The sequence below is a fragment of the Elaeis guineensis genome, chromosome 2 (genome assembly GCF_000442705.2).
Source record: "Elaeis guineensis isolate ETL-2024a chromosome 2, EG11, whole genome shotgun sequence".
NCBI classification, from domain to species: domain Eukaryota; kingdom Viridiplantae; phylum Streptophyta; class Magnoliopsida; order Arecales; family Arecaceae; genus Elaeis; species Elaeis guineensis.
Window position 1 is genome coordinate 74,476,397 of NC_025994.2, and position 17,584 is coordinate 74,493,980.

General features: G+C 39.1%; 1 protein-coding gene across 1 annotated transcript in view; it reads right to left on the reverse strand.

Annotated features, from left to right (window-relative positions):
* Window positions 1–10,087: 10,087 nt before the first annotated feature.
* The window catches only part of LOC105033510 (cytochrome P450 81Q32-like), a 33,724-nt gene continuing 26,227 nt past the window's right edge, over window positions 10,088–17,584 (reverse strand). Inside the window, exon 2 of the mRNA XM_073251866.1 lies at window positions 10,088–10,953. Within this exon, the coding sequence (XP_073107967.1) occupies window positions 10,336–10,953 (618 nt within the window). The 3' untranslated portion in view covers window positions 10,088–10,335. The remainder of the gene's footprint in view (window positions 10,954–17,584) is intronic.

Genomic DNA, 17,584 nt, shown 5'->3' on the forward strand with positions numbered 1-17,584 from the left:
AACATCTTATGCTCTTCTCGACAGCATTCTGAGGGTCTGGTTAGTTAGCCCTCATGAGAGGCATCATGTACCTATGGTATCTTATGCCTACGGTATCTTGTGCTCTTCTCATCTTTGCATGAGAGACAGTATGTGCCTGCGGTATCTTTTGCTTATGGCATCTTGTGCTCTTCTCGATGGTGTTCTAAGGGTTTGATTAGTTAGCCCTTATGAGAGACATCGTGTGCCTACGACATCTTATGTTCTTCTCGTCTTCACGTAAGAGGCAGTATGTGCCTGCGGCATCTTGTGCCTACGGCATCTTATGCTCTTCTCGATTGCGTTCTGAGGGTCTGGTTAGTTAGTCCTTTGGAGGTTCTTTAGGGTCTCCCTCTACTTCTTGCGTGACTTGGATTTTATAGGAATCTTATAAGTTAGCCCCGCCTCTAAGTCGCGAAGGTCTCCCATATTGTCCTCCGTGAGTCGACAGTAGATATGGCTAAAGAAACCTGCAAAGTTAACTAGAAAGAGACTCCATGCCAACATAAATTGGTGAACCTAAAGAGTCGTTCATATAAAAAGATGTTACAACATCATTGATAGTACATACGGAGGTTAGTCGAGTTCCATGGCCTGGAGATTGGTATCCCATCAAGCTGTTTGAGCCTGTAAGTTTTAGGACGTACTACTTCATCCACTTGATAAGGGTCTTTTCAGTTGGATGACAGCTTTTCCTGCTCAATGGGCTACGAAACCTCAGCCTATCATAATACCAGATCGCCTACTCAGAATTCCTTCAGTTTAATTTGGGAGTTGTAATACCTGGCCACTCTTTGACGGTAGGCAGCCATTCTTACAGCAGCACGCTCTCTGCTCTTTTTAATTAAATCGAGATTAGCCCGTAGCCATACTGAGTTGGTATCTTCATTATATTCCTCAACTTTAAGGGAAAGAAGCTCAAACTTTACAAGGATGACCATCTCAGTCCCGAATACCAAGTTAAAAGAGGTCTCATCAGTTGGGAGTCTCTGGGTGGTCCATTAGGCTCACAACACATGATAAAGCTCATCGACGCATGACCCCCCAATTCGGTTGATTCTAGCCTTTAAGTCTTGTAGGATGGTTTGGTTGGTCACCTCTACCTCTCCATTTACCTGTGGGTGGCCTAGCGAAGTAAAATGATATTCAATCTGATATTCTCTACAGAACTCACAGAGTTGGGTACTGCTAAACTGTCTGTCATTATCTGTGATCAATATCCTGGGTAGACCGTAGCGGTAGATAATAGATTTTCAAATGAAATTCTTCACTTTGGCCTTTATTATGCGGGCCAGAGGTTCGGCTTCGACTAACTTTGTAAAGTAGTCGATGGCCACCAGGAAAAACTTGTGCTGACCTGACATAAGAGAAAAGCGGCCAAGAATATCCATCCCCTATTAGGTGAACTACCAAGAGATACTGATAGGAGTCAAAGATGCTGTCGGCTAATGTTGGATACTGAAAATCCTTTGGCAGCGATCACATTTTTTGACAAATTCATTAGCATCTTATTGCATGGTGGGCTAGTAGTATTCCTAACGGAGAATCTTGTAGGAGAGGGACTTATCCCCCAAATGGCTCCTATAGATGCCTTCATGGACCTCCCATAGTGCATAATCCACCTTGCACGGATACAAACATTTCAATAATGGCAGGAAGAAGGACTACTTATACAGCTTATCATCGTAGAGGATATAATTGGCAACTTGCTTTCTTACTTTCCAAACTTTTCTGTGATCAGACGGCAGCTCGTCCGACCTCAGATATTTGAGTAGAGGTCAATCCAGTAGGACTCTTCATCAATTTGTTGAATAGCGAGGGGCTCCTCGAGGCTCGAGATTTTCAATACCTCGAAATAAGTCCCCTCCTCCCAGTCGATGGGTAGCAAAGCGGCCAGCGCATCTGCCTTGGCATTGTCCGTTCTGGAGACCTACTGAATATCAAAGCTCAAAAAGATCGAGGTTAAGTCCTTTATCTTTTGGAGGTATCTTTTCATGTTCTCCTCTCGGGCCTCATAGCCATCTTTGATATAGCCAACCACTAACTAGGAGTCGCTGAAGATCTTCAGATGCTAGGCCCCTGTTTCCCTCACCACTTTAAGGTTAGAAAGTAAAGCTTCATACTCCACCTCATTATTAATGGCGGGAAAGTCAGAGCATAAGGCATATCCCGTCACCTCTCCTTCAGGACTGATTAGAATGAGTCCAACCCTTGCTCTCATCGCACTTGATGAGCCATCCACGTACAGCGTCCAAAGCTCCTCTAGATCAGACCCTATGTCCACCTCCTCGTCTCTCAAGCTTTCATCGAACTCTGAGTTCTCCCTTTTTTTCGAGCTCCTTGCAGCCCTCGAGCCCTCTCCATTTGGAATGGTGCACTAAAGAATGAAATTTGCCAGCACCTGAGCCCTGATGGAATGCCATGGATGGTACTGCACATCCAACTCAGCAAGTTCCAAAGATCACTTCACAATTTGCCCTGAGATATCTCAACGGTGAAGAATGACTTTAATTGGCTGATCACTAAGCAGCAGCACCGTATGAGCTTGGAAATAAGGCCGCAACTTCCTCGTTGTGATGATCAATGCAAAAATCAACTTCTCAAATTTAGAATATCTGATCCCTACATCATGGAGAAACTTGCTGGTGTAGTACACACACTTTTGCACTCGTCCTTCTTCCTGAATCAGGACTGAGCTGATTGCGACAGGAGAGATGGTGATATAGAGAAATAACTCCTCACCAGGCTGAAGCTTCAAGAGCAATGCTAGGGAGCTGAGGTACTACTTTAACTCCTCAAAAGCCTTCTGGCACTCGATGGTCCACTAAAAATCTCTTGGCTGTCTGAGGGTTTTAAAGAAGGGGAGACACCTCTCAACTGATCTAGAGACAAAGCGATTGAGCGAGGCGATCTTACCAATGAGGTGCTGCACTTCTCCAATAGTCTTCGATAGCGCCATCTTAAGGATCACCTTGATCTTCTCAGGATTTGCCTTGATGCCTCTTTGAGAGATCATGAACCTAAAAAATTTATCGGTGTGAATCTAAAAGCACGGTTCATCAGATTCAGCTTCATCTGAAATCGATGGAGAGTACCAAAAGTCCTTCGGAGGTTAGCAACGTGATCCGGGACAGCTCAATTTTTGACAAGAATATCATCAACATACGCTTTCATATTACCGCCGAACTGATCTTTGAAGATTTTGTCCACCAACCACTGATAGGTGGCCCTTGCATTCTTCAAGCCGAAGGGCATCATATTGTAACAATAAAATCTATAGTCAGTGATAAAGGCTGTTTTCTCCTCTTCTTCAGGCACCATTTGGATTTGATTATAACTGACAAAAGCATCCAATAAGCTGAGGAGCTCATGCCCGAAGGTGGCATCCATAATTGATCGATTCGAGGCAAAGGGTAGCTATTTTTAGGACAAACTTTGTTGAGATCGATGAAGTCGATGCACATGCACCACTTCCTATTTGCATTCTTGACCAGTACGACATTAGCTAGCCAGTTCGGATATATAACTTTTCTGATAAAATCGATCTTGAGCAGTTTATCCACCTCCTCAGCTACAGCCTTTGGATGCTCCGGGATAAAGCACCACTTTTTTTGCTCCATCGGACGATGGATTGGATCCACCCTCAGATGATGAGATATCACCTCTGAATCAATACCAGGCATGTCTGCAGCCGACCAAGCGAAGAGATTCGCATTCTCTTGCAAAAGAGCTATTGGCCGACTTTTGGTTACCTCATCGAAGCATGAGTCGATCTTCACAGTCTGGCCTAGGTTTTTCTTCTCCAGTGGGACATCCAGGAGGTCCTCGATCAGTTGGGGATGCCCTTCAATCAGGTCATTATTGAAGGAATCAGACTAGGGTTTTAGGGTTAGATCTTAAAACTTTTTCAAGATCAGACAGCGGAAGACTAAAATAAATCAAAATTTATTTTTCAAAATAAGAGAATTTCTAGATCTAAGATCCTATTACATGATTATTACATAGTATTAAATCAAAAATTAAAATATATAGAGCATTAACTACATGTTGATCATATCAACATGTTTCTATACTACATCTAATGTATGTATTAAACAATAGATCAGATCTATTACCTTACAAGTTAGAGGTTCTAACCTTGCTGATCCGAGCTTGAGGATGATATTGCAAACTGCACACACATCTGATCTCTAGGAGTCATCCACACGAGCTCACGAATCTCGATCAGAAGTTCTACTTCAGGAAATCAGCACAGTATGCTAGTACTGCGCTGATCCTTCTTCGATGGTTGATTAGGTACCTCCTTCTTCTTGATTTGGACTCTTCCAAAGATGAGAAGTAGGAGGAGGAGTTTCAAATCTGAGACGCTCTCAGAAAACTCAAGATGGAGGAAGAGAATAGATGAAACTAACAACCCTAGAAGAAGATCCTCTTCTTCTTCTCTTTACTCTCTTCTAGACACCCTGTCTTGTGTCTATTATATCTCCACAACCCAAAGGTCTTTCTCTCTAATTTTTGGATATCCCAAAGGTCTCTAAAATCTATATTTTCTTCAAAATTGCATGAAGAAACTTATTTTATAGAGAGAGATATGATAGAGTCCTTGTCTAGGTCAAATACCTAATCAAGGCTTATCCAAACATGGCAAGATAAGGGGCGCCCAACTCTTGGGTGCCTCCTCCTTATTTTCATGCATGGACCACCAGCAAAGGGTGCACAATGTGTGCCCTAAATGTCATAAAAATTCCAAAAAAAATCTAGATAAATTCAGTGCAAAAAGGAAAGAGTTTTGAATTTCTAAAACTCTATCTCATAGAATTTGAAATCCAAATTTATTCCTACTTTGATTTGATCCACAACCACTTTTCATGTATGAAAGAAGAGAGAAAATCTTTTGGATATGGGAAAGACCTGGGAGAGGGCTTTTATCACACAAAATAAGAGAGGATTGACGTGGAATAAGAGAGAGGGCGTGGGGGGCTTATGTGGTGCAAGGTGGAATCCTAGTCTTACTAGGATTCTATCTTATGACTTGTTTTAATTTGATTTCTCAAATCAAATCAAATCAAAATTAAATTAATCTAATTAAAATAAATTTTAATCTAATTAAAAACTTAATTTAATCAGATTAAATTAGATTTAAATCTGATTTAATTTTTTAATCAAATTAAAAATTAGGTTGACCCAAGTCCTAATTGAACTAGGACTAGTTTTTTTCTTGCAGTTGGCTTATCCAATAAACCAATTGAACTTGAACCAATCAAGTTCAAACCAAATTTAATTAAATCATATTCAATTAGACTTAATCTCAGTCCATTGGCTTAATCAAATTAAGCCAATTAGCAATCGAATTGCTAATCGATCCTCCTGCAACACTTGCACTAGGTTAAATGTCAATCGTATTGATCATTTAACCCTAGAACGATTCTTAATCGTTGATCAACCATCCGATCGGATCATGAACTCTAATGTGTGTGACCTCATAGGTCCGAACCTAAGTCGGTAGTACAGAAATAAATTTTTGTACCAATCGAAGTGACCATCTAGCAATGGTATCCGACGACCGGATAAGTCGAATATGTAGAACAACATCCTTAGAACCTATGCGGATATAGTTTCCTTATAATTCATTTCCTTGACCAAAATGATCATAGGACACCTTAGAGTTCAACTGTCAACTCTGATCAGGTTGTCCACATTGTATTTCAAAATATCAAATCCATTTGATGGATTACCATGGCCAAGATTTTGCTAAATTGAAATACAGTGACTCATTCTTCTCCAACTCTTAAAGTGGTCAATCCCATCTCGATCACACTCTGACTTCACAAGTACTTGACTATGCCCAGAAGCCTTCCGTCACTGAATTAGAAATTTAGTTAGTCCAGTACCAAAGCACAGTGAGTTGCTTGCAAGTCATTGAGGTGATCTCAGATCTAAGGGATACTTATACCTATATCCCATCAGAGATATTCTCGACAGCAGAATGCTCTGGAGTTGGTCATGTTCTATGACGATGTACCCTTACATCGTACCTGTATGCCATACCAGTGTCTCCACACTCCTTGGTTAAGAGGACAACCAACTCATATGGCCTACAGCGACCTATGCTCGATAGAAGCTGTCGTCCTTATTAACAGCCTATCATTTGGTCGTGAATAGTTTTAAGGACTAATCGATAAATCCTCTCTTTATCAAATCTAAATAGTCCTAAGGACTTCATCATAACAACGAAATTCATTAGAAGATGAAAGTTTATGATGAAAATACCAAATATATTTTATTTATTAACAAATCAATTACCATACTTGGTTGCTCAACCGTCAACAGCTTGACGATTGGCTTTTGGGACATATTTCCCAACAGTCATGGGTGTCCAGCTCTATCGGGAGCTTAGGTTGGACCTCCATCTGGATCAATTGGCCCTCTGCTGGGAGCTTAGCGGTAAAGCATTCTTAGGCCATACCTGATTCTCTCGAATCTGCCCTACTCTGTTTCTTATCGAAAACTTCATCATCAGATGGTAGCTTGATATGACAGCCTTTAGAGTCCACAAGCTCGGATGGCCAAGGATTGCATTGTAGGTTGAAGGGAGCTTAACCATCAAGAAGTTAAATTGAATTATCGTTCATCGGGATGGAGTGCCCACGATAAGAGGCAACTTGATCATTTCCTCCGGGATCATCGAGCTCCCGAAGAAACCTTGGATCGGAGTGTTGAATCTACTGAGCTGCTAAAGTGTGAACCCCATCTGGATGAAGATAGTAAAGTATAAGATATCTACCAAGCTTTCATTATCAATAAAATACGGTGTATATTAAAATCAGCGATATTCGCTGTTACAACCACTGCATTATTACGTGGGGTCAGGACACCCTCTGCATCATGCTTGGTGAAGATGATAGCCTCCTCCTGCTCATCATCTCCTGCTCATTGTCAAGCCTCGGCTTCTTCGCCTCCGGGGGCTCTACTGACCCAGACGACCCCTCAATGATCATGTGGATCTCCCCACAGATGGGTTTCTCTTCTTCTGCCACCTGTCCCTCCGCCTATCATCCCTCTTGTTGCACTAGTGTTGATTGTGGCTGAGGCAGAGGGAATAGTTGTCGAGGTAAAAGAGGTAGCTGCTGAACATTCGGGGGTTGACATTGAGGAGCCATCCTTCGAACAAAATGATTCAGCCTCCCCCATCTGACGAGTCTCTCAATCTTGTCATGGAGTTGATGGCAGTTTTCAATATCGTGGCCGTGGTCATGATGGTAAAAATAATATTTATTGGGGTCATGGCGATACTTCGGCTTCATTCGCATCTGTGGAGGCTCAGGCAGCTTAGGCCGTATCTACATCAATACCTCACTCCAGTGAACGGTTAAAGGTATGTAGTTATTGTAATGTCTGGGAGGTGAGGGCTGCCTATCCCTCCTTGGAGGACTTCGGGGCTGACGATTTCGGCCCCCATTTTTTCATCTCTAGAATGGGGACCGAGAGTGCTGGTGGGTTTTCTCTTCCTGCTTTGGAGAGTACTCTTTATTCGATCTTGTCGTAATAGAACATGCAAGGAGATTATCAGCAAAGGCTTTCTTCATGCGTGCATACTTTTCCACACAAGCGAGCATATCCGAAAAATTCTAGGGATAAGGTTTGGTTAATGATCTTTTTAAGTCATTTTTCTTAGGCCGCCTATTATCGCAACCATTGCGGTCAACTGATCCAGATCGCGGACCTCTAAGATTGCTGTATTGAATCTATTCCCAAAAGCATGGATCGACTCACCCTCCTTTTGCTTGATGGTGTGGAGGTAGTCAGACCACTTCTGCTGTCACCGGCTGCTAACAAAATGGCCAATGAAGGATCGACACAAATCTTCAAAAAAATGGATGGAGGTCGGCTTCAAGCTTGAATACCATTACCGAACGCCCCCTTAAGGGTCAGAGAGAACGTCCGACAAAAGATTGCATCCGATGCTCTCTGGAGGAGCATTATTGCCTTAAAGATCTCCAGATGATCGATAAGATCAGTGATCCTGTCATAGACCTCCAGTTGAGGTAATTTAAAGTGCAGAGAGAGCAGCTCCTACATGATCTTCGGAATGAAGGATGGCTTGCTGTTGAACCCCTCGTAAGGTAGCACCATGGAATTATTGTTGTCGAGAGCATTTTCTATCTTCTTATCCAATTATTGGTCGAGCACTTGGAATCGCCTTTCGATGTTGAGATGTCGGACGGTGCAGGCCTCGGAGCGCAGAGGAGAGTGACGACCAGGGGTTGAATCATGCTCTGATCGCGGACTTGAAGATCGCCACCTGGCCGGTTGGGCCCTAGGGTGGCTCGATGAGTCGTCCTCCTCTCCGAACTTCGAGGAGGCACCTGCGGCTTCAACTGAAGCGATGGCTATAGGATCGAGTTCAGAATAGGATTCTATGGGGGTGCCACCATGAGAACTGTAGGTTGCACCGCTGGAGAGGGTGCAAGGGCAGCCTGAGTAGGCTACGGCACCATCTGAAGAGGCGCAAGAAAAGTTTAGACTGCCTGGACTGTGGTCGTTAGATTTTGGACTTGTTGAAAAAGCTAGTTGAACTGGTCAGCCGTGACTGGCGCTGGCTAGGCCGGCTGGTTGGTGGTGGAAGCTCCGATGCTGTTGGCTGCACTTGGTTATTGCCCTGACCTACCATTTGGTGGGAGGCGGTGGCATTGGAGTCGGAAAGATGTTTGTTTAGGAGCCATGATGCGAGTGTTAACCCTTCCTCTATCTGTTGCTGCAAAATTGATCGAGGTCAGAGAGAGGACGACTGAGCCTTGCACAGGATTGCTAGCACTGGAGTAATCTGCAAAACAAGTCCAAACAGGAGGTTATGGCTTCGGCGAGAATCCTTCGACACTCATGTCAGATTCAAAAAACAGTGAAGCAGCAATGAGTTCTTTGAGAAGGATTGATGGGCTTACCTGATTGTTGGGGCTCCGGTGGTTTATATAGAAAACTGTCGAATAGCTGGTGCATAGCTGTGAGATCATGTAATTATGAGATTGCAGGGCCGTTGGATATACCATTGTGGGCGAGATAATTCAGTCTTCAATTGCTCTTGCGAGATTAGGGAGTTAGTTACATCTGAGTCAATCCACTCGGGGTGGACAGCTGTCGCGCACATCGAAAGAATAAGTTGATTGAAGCAATAGGGGCGGCTCGTATGCTAAACGGACTGCACGGGCACCTTAGCTCTATATAACGATTGGTGGCCGTGGCAGTAGCTCGGCAATTTGAAGTAGCCTGTGATGCCATGCCGATCCGAGTACTTGCGGCAATCGTCGATCCGAGACATTCACGATAACCACCGTAATAGATAAGATTAAAATTTTAAAGACACTTTCATACGTTGGTTGCTAAATAAAAATTTTTATTGATATTTTTTAAAAATATTTATAATTAATTATCGATACCACTTTAAAGCAGTATATAAAAAAATATTATAAAAATATCGATAAAGATATTTATAATATTTTTTTAATCTATAAGAGGGAGATAGAGAGAAGACAGGAGAAAGTGAGAGAGAGGGAAAGAGAGAGATAGAGGGTGAGGGAGTGGCGGCCGGGGGTGGGCGATCACGATGGGGAAGGGAAAAGAAATCCAACGAGTGGGAGGAGATGGCACCACTTGAGGGTGGGCCTCTGTGGGGTTCTGGGCAGGCCTAAGCGTCACAGATAAATTTAAATTAGAAACTACTTACATGCCAATTAGAAAGAGAGTACCATCTCTAAGCTTTTCTTTTTTGGGTACAATAGATGGAAAAGAACAAAAAAAAGTAACAGTAAGAAATATAAAATGACATAGCATGTAAAGAACACGAACACAGCCTAAGTCCATTGCATGCGTTTGCAGTAGATGATGAGTGCGAAGGGTGAATACAATCTGCATAGAACTCACAACTAACATCACTAACCGCCAGCTAATCTACCACAAAGTTGGCCTCCCTTAACGTATGTTCAGCTCCAAAATAATTTAGTGAAGAAACAATATGCTAAATGTCATGAAGCAAGGGAATGGAGGGTGCAAAATACATTTGCGCATAAATCCATGTAATAATAGTGAGCGGATCACCCTCCAAAATTTTTTCTTTGCATTGTAAATATTTGATGGCATTGATGAGCCCTTCCCAAGCTGCCCTTAACTTTACCACAGGGACTGACATAGCATGAATTTTCTTGAACAATCTCTTATTCAAACATATAGATAGCCACTATCAAAATAATTATCTAAAAGATTTCAGTCGAAACACCAATTAGTATTTATAGCTAATACTTCATTAGATCATGCAGAAATGATTCAGAGTTTCTTCAGAGTATCCAGCATGCTTTGGCATGGCCGATACATGGCCTCTAGAGGAACGGCCTTGGGCAGAGTAAGACCCGAGCCTTCTGTCATGTCCGCCTTTTCCTTTCCAATTCTTTTCCACTCAAAGCATTGGATCAAGGCTCCTAATGCTAGGCCAACCACCCTCATTGCAAGGCCTTCACCGGGGCACCTTCTCCTTCCCATCCCAAAGGGGATCATCAACTTCCCTCCTCCCCCCTTCCCACCCTCAAATCTTTCTGGCATGAACTTTGTAGGCTCCTCCCACACCTTGGGGTCCCTGTGAACCGCATATGCATTGACCAGTAGCATCATTCCACGTGGAATATGAAAACCTCCCACACTACACTCTTGGGATGATTCATGAGGCAACAGGAGTGGTGCTGCTGGGTACATCCGAAGAGTTTCGGTAATGACACATTGGAGGTATGGAAGATTAGAAATGTCTACCTCCTCTAGCAAGCGGCCATTTCCCACATGGGCATCTATCTCTTCCCTGGCTTTTTTCAATGTCTGCGGGTTATTAAGTAGAAGCGACATCGCCCATTCAACTGTATCAGATGAAGTATCTGTGCCTGCTGCTAATAAACCCTGTCAAAGAAAAGCGCTACATTGTGAATTTGAGTGACATTTTTAAGCACAATAGTTTAGATGCAAAACAATTACTAGATAATTGGATGGATTTAACTTGGCTGCAATATAGTAATGAACGTTTGTTATAGATAAAGAGAGACTAAAAGCCAATGTAGGCTTGGCACGTTGTCATGGTTGAAGTGAATGATATCATCTTATAGAGGGATTCCTTGTTTTTGCATAGTTTCTATCTTTGAGCTCTTTTTCCGTATGTTGAAGGCATTGCCAAGCGAAAGTTAGTGCTAGGACAATCCAGAAATCTTATTAAAAAGTTAAAAATAGGGGTTTGTAACTTTTCTATGGGAAACTTTTTGATGTAAAACGGGAGGTATGACCACCCAAAATATTTATTTAAATATTGCGAGTTACAAAATATTACAAGGATTGTAACATTGGGTCATGGTGGCCTTAGTTTTCTACGGGAAATTATGATAATAGAAAATCTCACATCTTAGATGGTTATATTTTTAAGGAAAAGTTCACAAGGTTGATGTGTGACATTGCTTATTCATTATTAACCCACAGTGCAAGACATGATTAAATTTTGGGCTCCTCGATCAAGACCCAAACAGCTCTTTCGAAAGCACGAGAAAAAGGGTAAAGATTACTCATATCCTGGCTCAATTCACTGATCCTATTTGAAAGTTGGTGATTAGTATTTGAATGACACTTGCAGCCCCAACATATACCACTTATAAACAACACACACACACACACCATGTACTACACCAATAAATATGACTGTAGAACAACGCAAGCAGAAAAAGCTCAAATCAAGTCTAATTTGATGGTAAAGAAACAATTTTGGAAAGAAATGGATAGATGAAATGCAAAGTATTCCTAAAAGAGACAAGATAATTATAGGTCATGCATGATGTGAAGAGACGTGTAGAAAAGAACTAGTATGGGATATGAGATTAGATGGAGGGTTCAGTTTTAGAGAAAAGAATTTAATGGGAGGGTCGATCCTTGAATTTATACGAACTTATTATTTGGCAAGCACAATAGAAAATGGATGAGCACTTAATAGCCTTTAAAAGTGAATCAAATTTGTCACAGCTAGATTGCTGTCTTATTAAGCGAAGAGAAAGAACAATATAAGGATTGTAAGGTGATATCAGGAGAGAGTTTAACCACACAATACAAGTTACTAGTTTTATATATGTATAGTAAAAGAATAATAATAAATATCCAAAATAAGATGGTAGAATTCTAAAAGGACAGATTTCATAGCGGCTAAAGGTAAAATTTTAATAGAGAAAAATTAGAATTTAATGACCGAACCAAATAGAATGTCAGATCCAAGGGCCAATTGTATTAAAAGGGTGGCTAAAGATATTATAGAAGAGATAAAGGGAAAAAGATATACACATAAAAGAAAAACTTGGTGATGGAATAATAATGCACAGGCGACAATTAAAATAAATTGGAATTGCTTTAAATAACAAGGAAATAGTTTTTTGAAGATTTCATAAAATTAAATAAAACTAAGAATATGCTAAAACTATAGCAAATAAGGCTAAATATATAGCAAATGGTACGATAAGTTTAGTCCAAAAGCTAAAATCTTTGGCATAGGCAACAAAGTGACCTTCTGGATTTGTTGAAGTATCAATTTTTCTGAAGTTTTTTGAACTTTGTAATCATTATAAATAGTTGTCCCTCTATTAACTTCAATTTTCTTTGTAAATCTCTATTTCTATATATATATTATGATTTTAATAAAACGGGGGTAGCTTACCTACCTCCTACTTCAATCAAAAAATAAAAAAAAAAGTTTAGTCCAAAAGGTTAGAATGAAATCTACAAGATAACAAAATTATCTAGATAAAGAAAACTAAAATTATTAATAAAGTTACATGTATTGAAAGTAAGGATAATAGGATACTCATGAAAAATGAGAAAAGCAAAGAAAGCTGAAGATATTATTTTGAAAATTATTAAATTAATGAGGATTCTATCAAAGAAATCTTTATTAATAAAGTATAGTTAGAGTGAAAATATGATATTCTTACAATTTATAAGAGTAAAATGGAGAAATCTTTGAAAAGAATGCAACATGATAAGGCATCAAGGCCCAATAAAATATTTATTAAGATTTGAAAAATTATATGAGATATTATGTTAAATTAGCTAACTAACTGATTTAATAAAAAAGTTATGTTCAACTTACAGATGATATAATTTTTATAAAGTTATATTTTTTTTAAAATTAGTAATGTAATTCGTAAATCAATTATCCAAGTAATTGGGATGTGATCTACTATCTCTAAATTACTCATATATCAATATTATTTGAAGATCTCTATCTTACATCAAGTCGGCAAAACTAGATAGTTTAAATTGTACAAAATAATATATTTTTTTTAACCATTTGATACTAGGCTAGATGTATTCAAATCACATAATTTTTTGGTAGATGAATAGTTAAGAGGTGGTAACTTATATCCAATAGCTTAGATCATTAATGTTTGATCCCTATTATCCAATTAGAATGATGTAATTTTATAAGCATACATTGGGTTATTTGATTCCAACCCTTGATAAAATTATAAAAATTAAGAAAATGCATGATGATTGGAGTGGAAATATTGTAGCCTTTATCTATCCATAGGATTAAAGATGATGTACAATCTTGTTCTAATAATTAGAGAATTAAGCTTGTGAGTCATTTTATGAAATTATGGGAAAGGATAATTGAATAAAGATTAAAATAAATAACAACTACTTCGTGCAACTAATTTGTGTTTACACTTTGATAGATCAACAATGAAGACCATCTTCTTGCTTAAACAATTGGTAAAAAATATAGAGAAAAGGAAAAATATATGCATATGGCCTTTATTGATTTACAAAAAAGCTTATATCGAGAAAAGTGATTTTGAGGACTTTAGGAATATATAAATAATACATAGAAATAATTGAGAATATGTAGGTTTGGTATTAACAAGTACTAGGAGTGGTTGTGGTACATTAAAAATAAGAATCAATAAGAAACCTACTTTTTGTACATTGATCATAGATAAATTTACATCTAATATTCAACAAGATGTATTGTGATCTATATTACTTGCAGATGATATAAAATTTGTTGATGAAAATAAAATTAGATTAAATACTACATTAATTATGGAGAAAAATTTTAGAAAATAAAGGTTTAAAAATTAATAAATAAAGATAGGTTAAATCACACACACACACATAATACATAATGAGAATGAAAGTAAACATATAATATCAAGTAAGATTGATATACAAGAGATACTACAGAGAGACCAATTTCATTATCTAAGATTTATTATACAAAATAATAGGAGGATGGAGAAAAATATATGTAATAGAATTAGAGTTGGTTGAATAGTGTGAAGATGTATACTTAGAATATTATATGATATGCACAAACCTTAGAGATATGGAAAGATTCTATAGAACTGCAACAGGACTTGTAATATTGTATGGCTTAAAGTTCTAGGCAATAAAAGAAGTATATGAATGGACATCAAGAGGGATAGAGGAGTACATGGAAGCAAATTAAGAAATAAAGATTTGCAGCGGCTTCTGAATAGAAAGGTTTAATTTGTCTTGCAGAATATAAGAAAGGAAAAGAGACTAAATAAATGTGGATAGAGGTTGTAGGGAAAAATTATGAAAAAATTGAAAACAACATCAAAGGTGGTCATGGACAAAAATACTTGGTAAATAAATATCAATAAAATATACCCATAATAGTTTGGAAAATCAGATAATTATAACTAGAGAAAATTATAGAAATGTCTCTTCAAATTTGATTCTGTTGCACCTAGATCCCAAAAATTTAAAAGTGTCAATTGGCTACAAAAATTTCATTTTCATTGCAGTATAGCCCAATCATTTATTTGGATCCTAATACCATTAATGAAGTATGAAAAAAAATAAAAATATTTCTAATTTAAAGAGATTATATCAGAGCTTTTGTATAATCTTAAAGTGCTCCATCCTCTATCGATCATCTATTTATATAGATTTCAAAATATTTTATCCTCTATCATTAATCCATCTATATAGATCTCAAAGTACTCCATCCTTTATACTTACGTAGATCTCAAAATGTACCATCTTTTGTCATCTATCCAATTGTATAGATCGTAAAGCACTCCATCCGTTACCCATCCACTTACATAGATCTCAAAGTATTCCATTTTCTATTGTGCATTCTATTGCATATATCTTCAAAGAACAATATCTTTTATCATTCATCCATCGACATATATCTTAAATTTTTTTTTTTTATCTTTCAACTGCTGACTCAAATTTTAAAGTATTCTATTTTCTATTATCCATCAGTTTGCATAAATCTTAAAGTACTCGATCCTCAATCATCCATGCATTTGCACAGCCCCCAAAGCCAACTTTTGTCATTCATCTGCATGTACAGATCTCAAAGCTCTCCATTCTCTATCATCCATAAACTTGCATATTTTTTAAAATACTCTATTATCTATTATTTGTTTTCTTATACAGATCTTAAAGCATATCATCCTTTATCATCATTCGTCTGCACATATCTCAAAGTGCTCCATCTTCTATCATTCTTTCACTTGCACAAATCTTAAAATTTTATATCCTCAATCATTCATCCTCTTGTATATATTTTAAAACACGTCATCCTCTATCGTTCATTCATACAGATCTCAATAAACTTCATCTTTTATCATCCATTTACTGGCATAGATCTCAAAGTACTCCATCCTCTATCGTTCATCCATCTGCATAAATCTCAATTTGCTCCATTTTCTATCATCCATTCACTTGCATAAATTTAAAATAATCAATTTTTTATCATTCATTTTTTTATATAGATTTTAAATCATTTTATTTTTTATCATTCATTTACTTACAATAATTTCAATACAATAAATTTTTTATCATCTATTAACCTCCAAGAACTCAAAGCACTCTATCCATACGACTCTTCTTCATTTTTTTTCTAATTTGCATCCAAAATGGAAACTCTTTGTTAAGTTAGTAGGAAGGATAGTTGTGAAATTTTACCAAACTTTAGTTATCTAATAATCTTCATATTATTATATTTTGTAACGGAGATATATGAGCAAGCCACTTTACTACGGAGGACATTTTTATAATTTTATCTTATAATTATAATAGATTATGATTAAAAAATTTTGACCCACATGACAAATAATTTGACAAATGGCGGTGGATGTGGGATCACATGCCGCGTCAACTCATGCTATCGAGTGGTGGCCATGGCCTCCCGCAATAATGGACCCGGCAACTTGCACAAAAACGACAAAAAATCGCTTCTTATCCCATTCCAATCAAAAAATCGTTTCTTATAGTCCCATACCCGCAGCAAATACTGACACCTCCTGAATGGGACTGGACCAACACTCTATTTTATAGATTTGGATCCACAAAGACCAGAAATGGATGGATTTGTAGGTAGGGCAGGAAAACTTACCACGCCCAGAGATTTGATCATCTCATCGGTGTAGTACTCGGGATCCGTCTTCTGTAGCGATAACAATACACCCATCATGGTCTTTTTCTCCACTCCTTCCTCCCTGCTTTTGCTCCTATGCTCATCTATCAGTCTCTGCATGAACTCTTCCCTCCCTTTTTGCACCGTCACCAACCTCTTGTTAACTCCCTGGTAATCAACCCACCTCAGCACCGGAAGGAAGTCTCTAAGATTTGATGCTCCGATCAAGGAGGAACCTTCCTCTACTAACTCCCTGAACCATCTCGCCTCCTCGGAGGCCTCCTCTTCCTCCTCCCCATAGTACCTCTTCCCTGTGATCATCCTGGTATTGGGTATAAAATATCCCCAGCCGAAGTTTGTAAAAGACCGATCCTTTCAGGACTTTTCCGACTTCCGACCTTGTGCGGCGTCTCTCTGAACCCCCTTGACCGACCGAGTTTCCATAATACCGTCCGAATTTCTCCGATAATGAGCTTCTCCACCCATCTATCGGGCCGCTCCAAAGGCTCTCCGAACATCACTATCAGCCGACCTTTTACAGTGATCAACTATTCTCCGAACTTCTTTCGGACTTCGTCAATATCCGAGCTTCTCCGACAACGAGATTTCTACAGTAATCAGACTCCATCCAAGTTTGTACGGTGGTCGACCGCCTTCAGGATTCCAACCGAGCTCCTGCGAGAGTCGAACTTCTACTACGAGCGGTCTACTCCGAACTCCTACAGTGGGTGATCTATCCTGGATATCTATTGTAAGCAAATTTCATTCGAGCCTCTACTGTGAATAAATTTCTTTCGAACTTCTATTACAGGTAAACTTCAGCCGAACTTCTTTGTAGCCGGATCCCGGACGAGCTTCTACAAGGGGACAGGATCCACTGGCCAGGTCGCTACTCCGAGCTTCCATGACAACCGATCTTCGACCGAGCTTCTACAATAAGCGGTCTCCTTTCAGCCTTCTACAAGAATCATACTCCGTCCGAACTTTCATAGCGGATGATATCAGACGAGCTTCTACGACGGACGGACTCCAACATCCAGATTTCTACAACGGTCGATCGCCTCCGGTGTCTGCCGAACCTCCCCAACGCCATCCGAAGTCCACCGT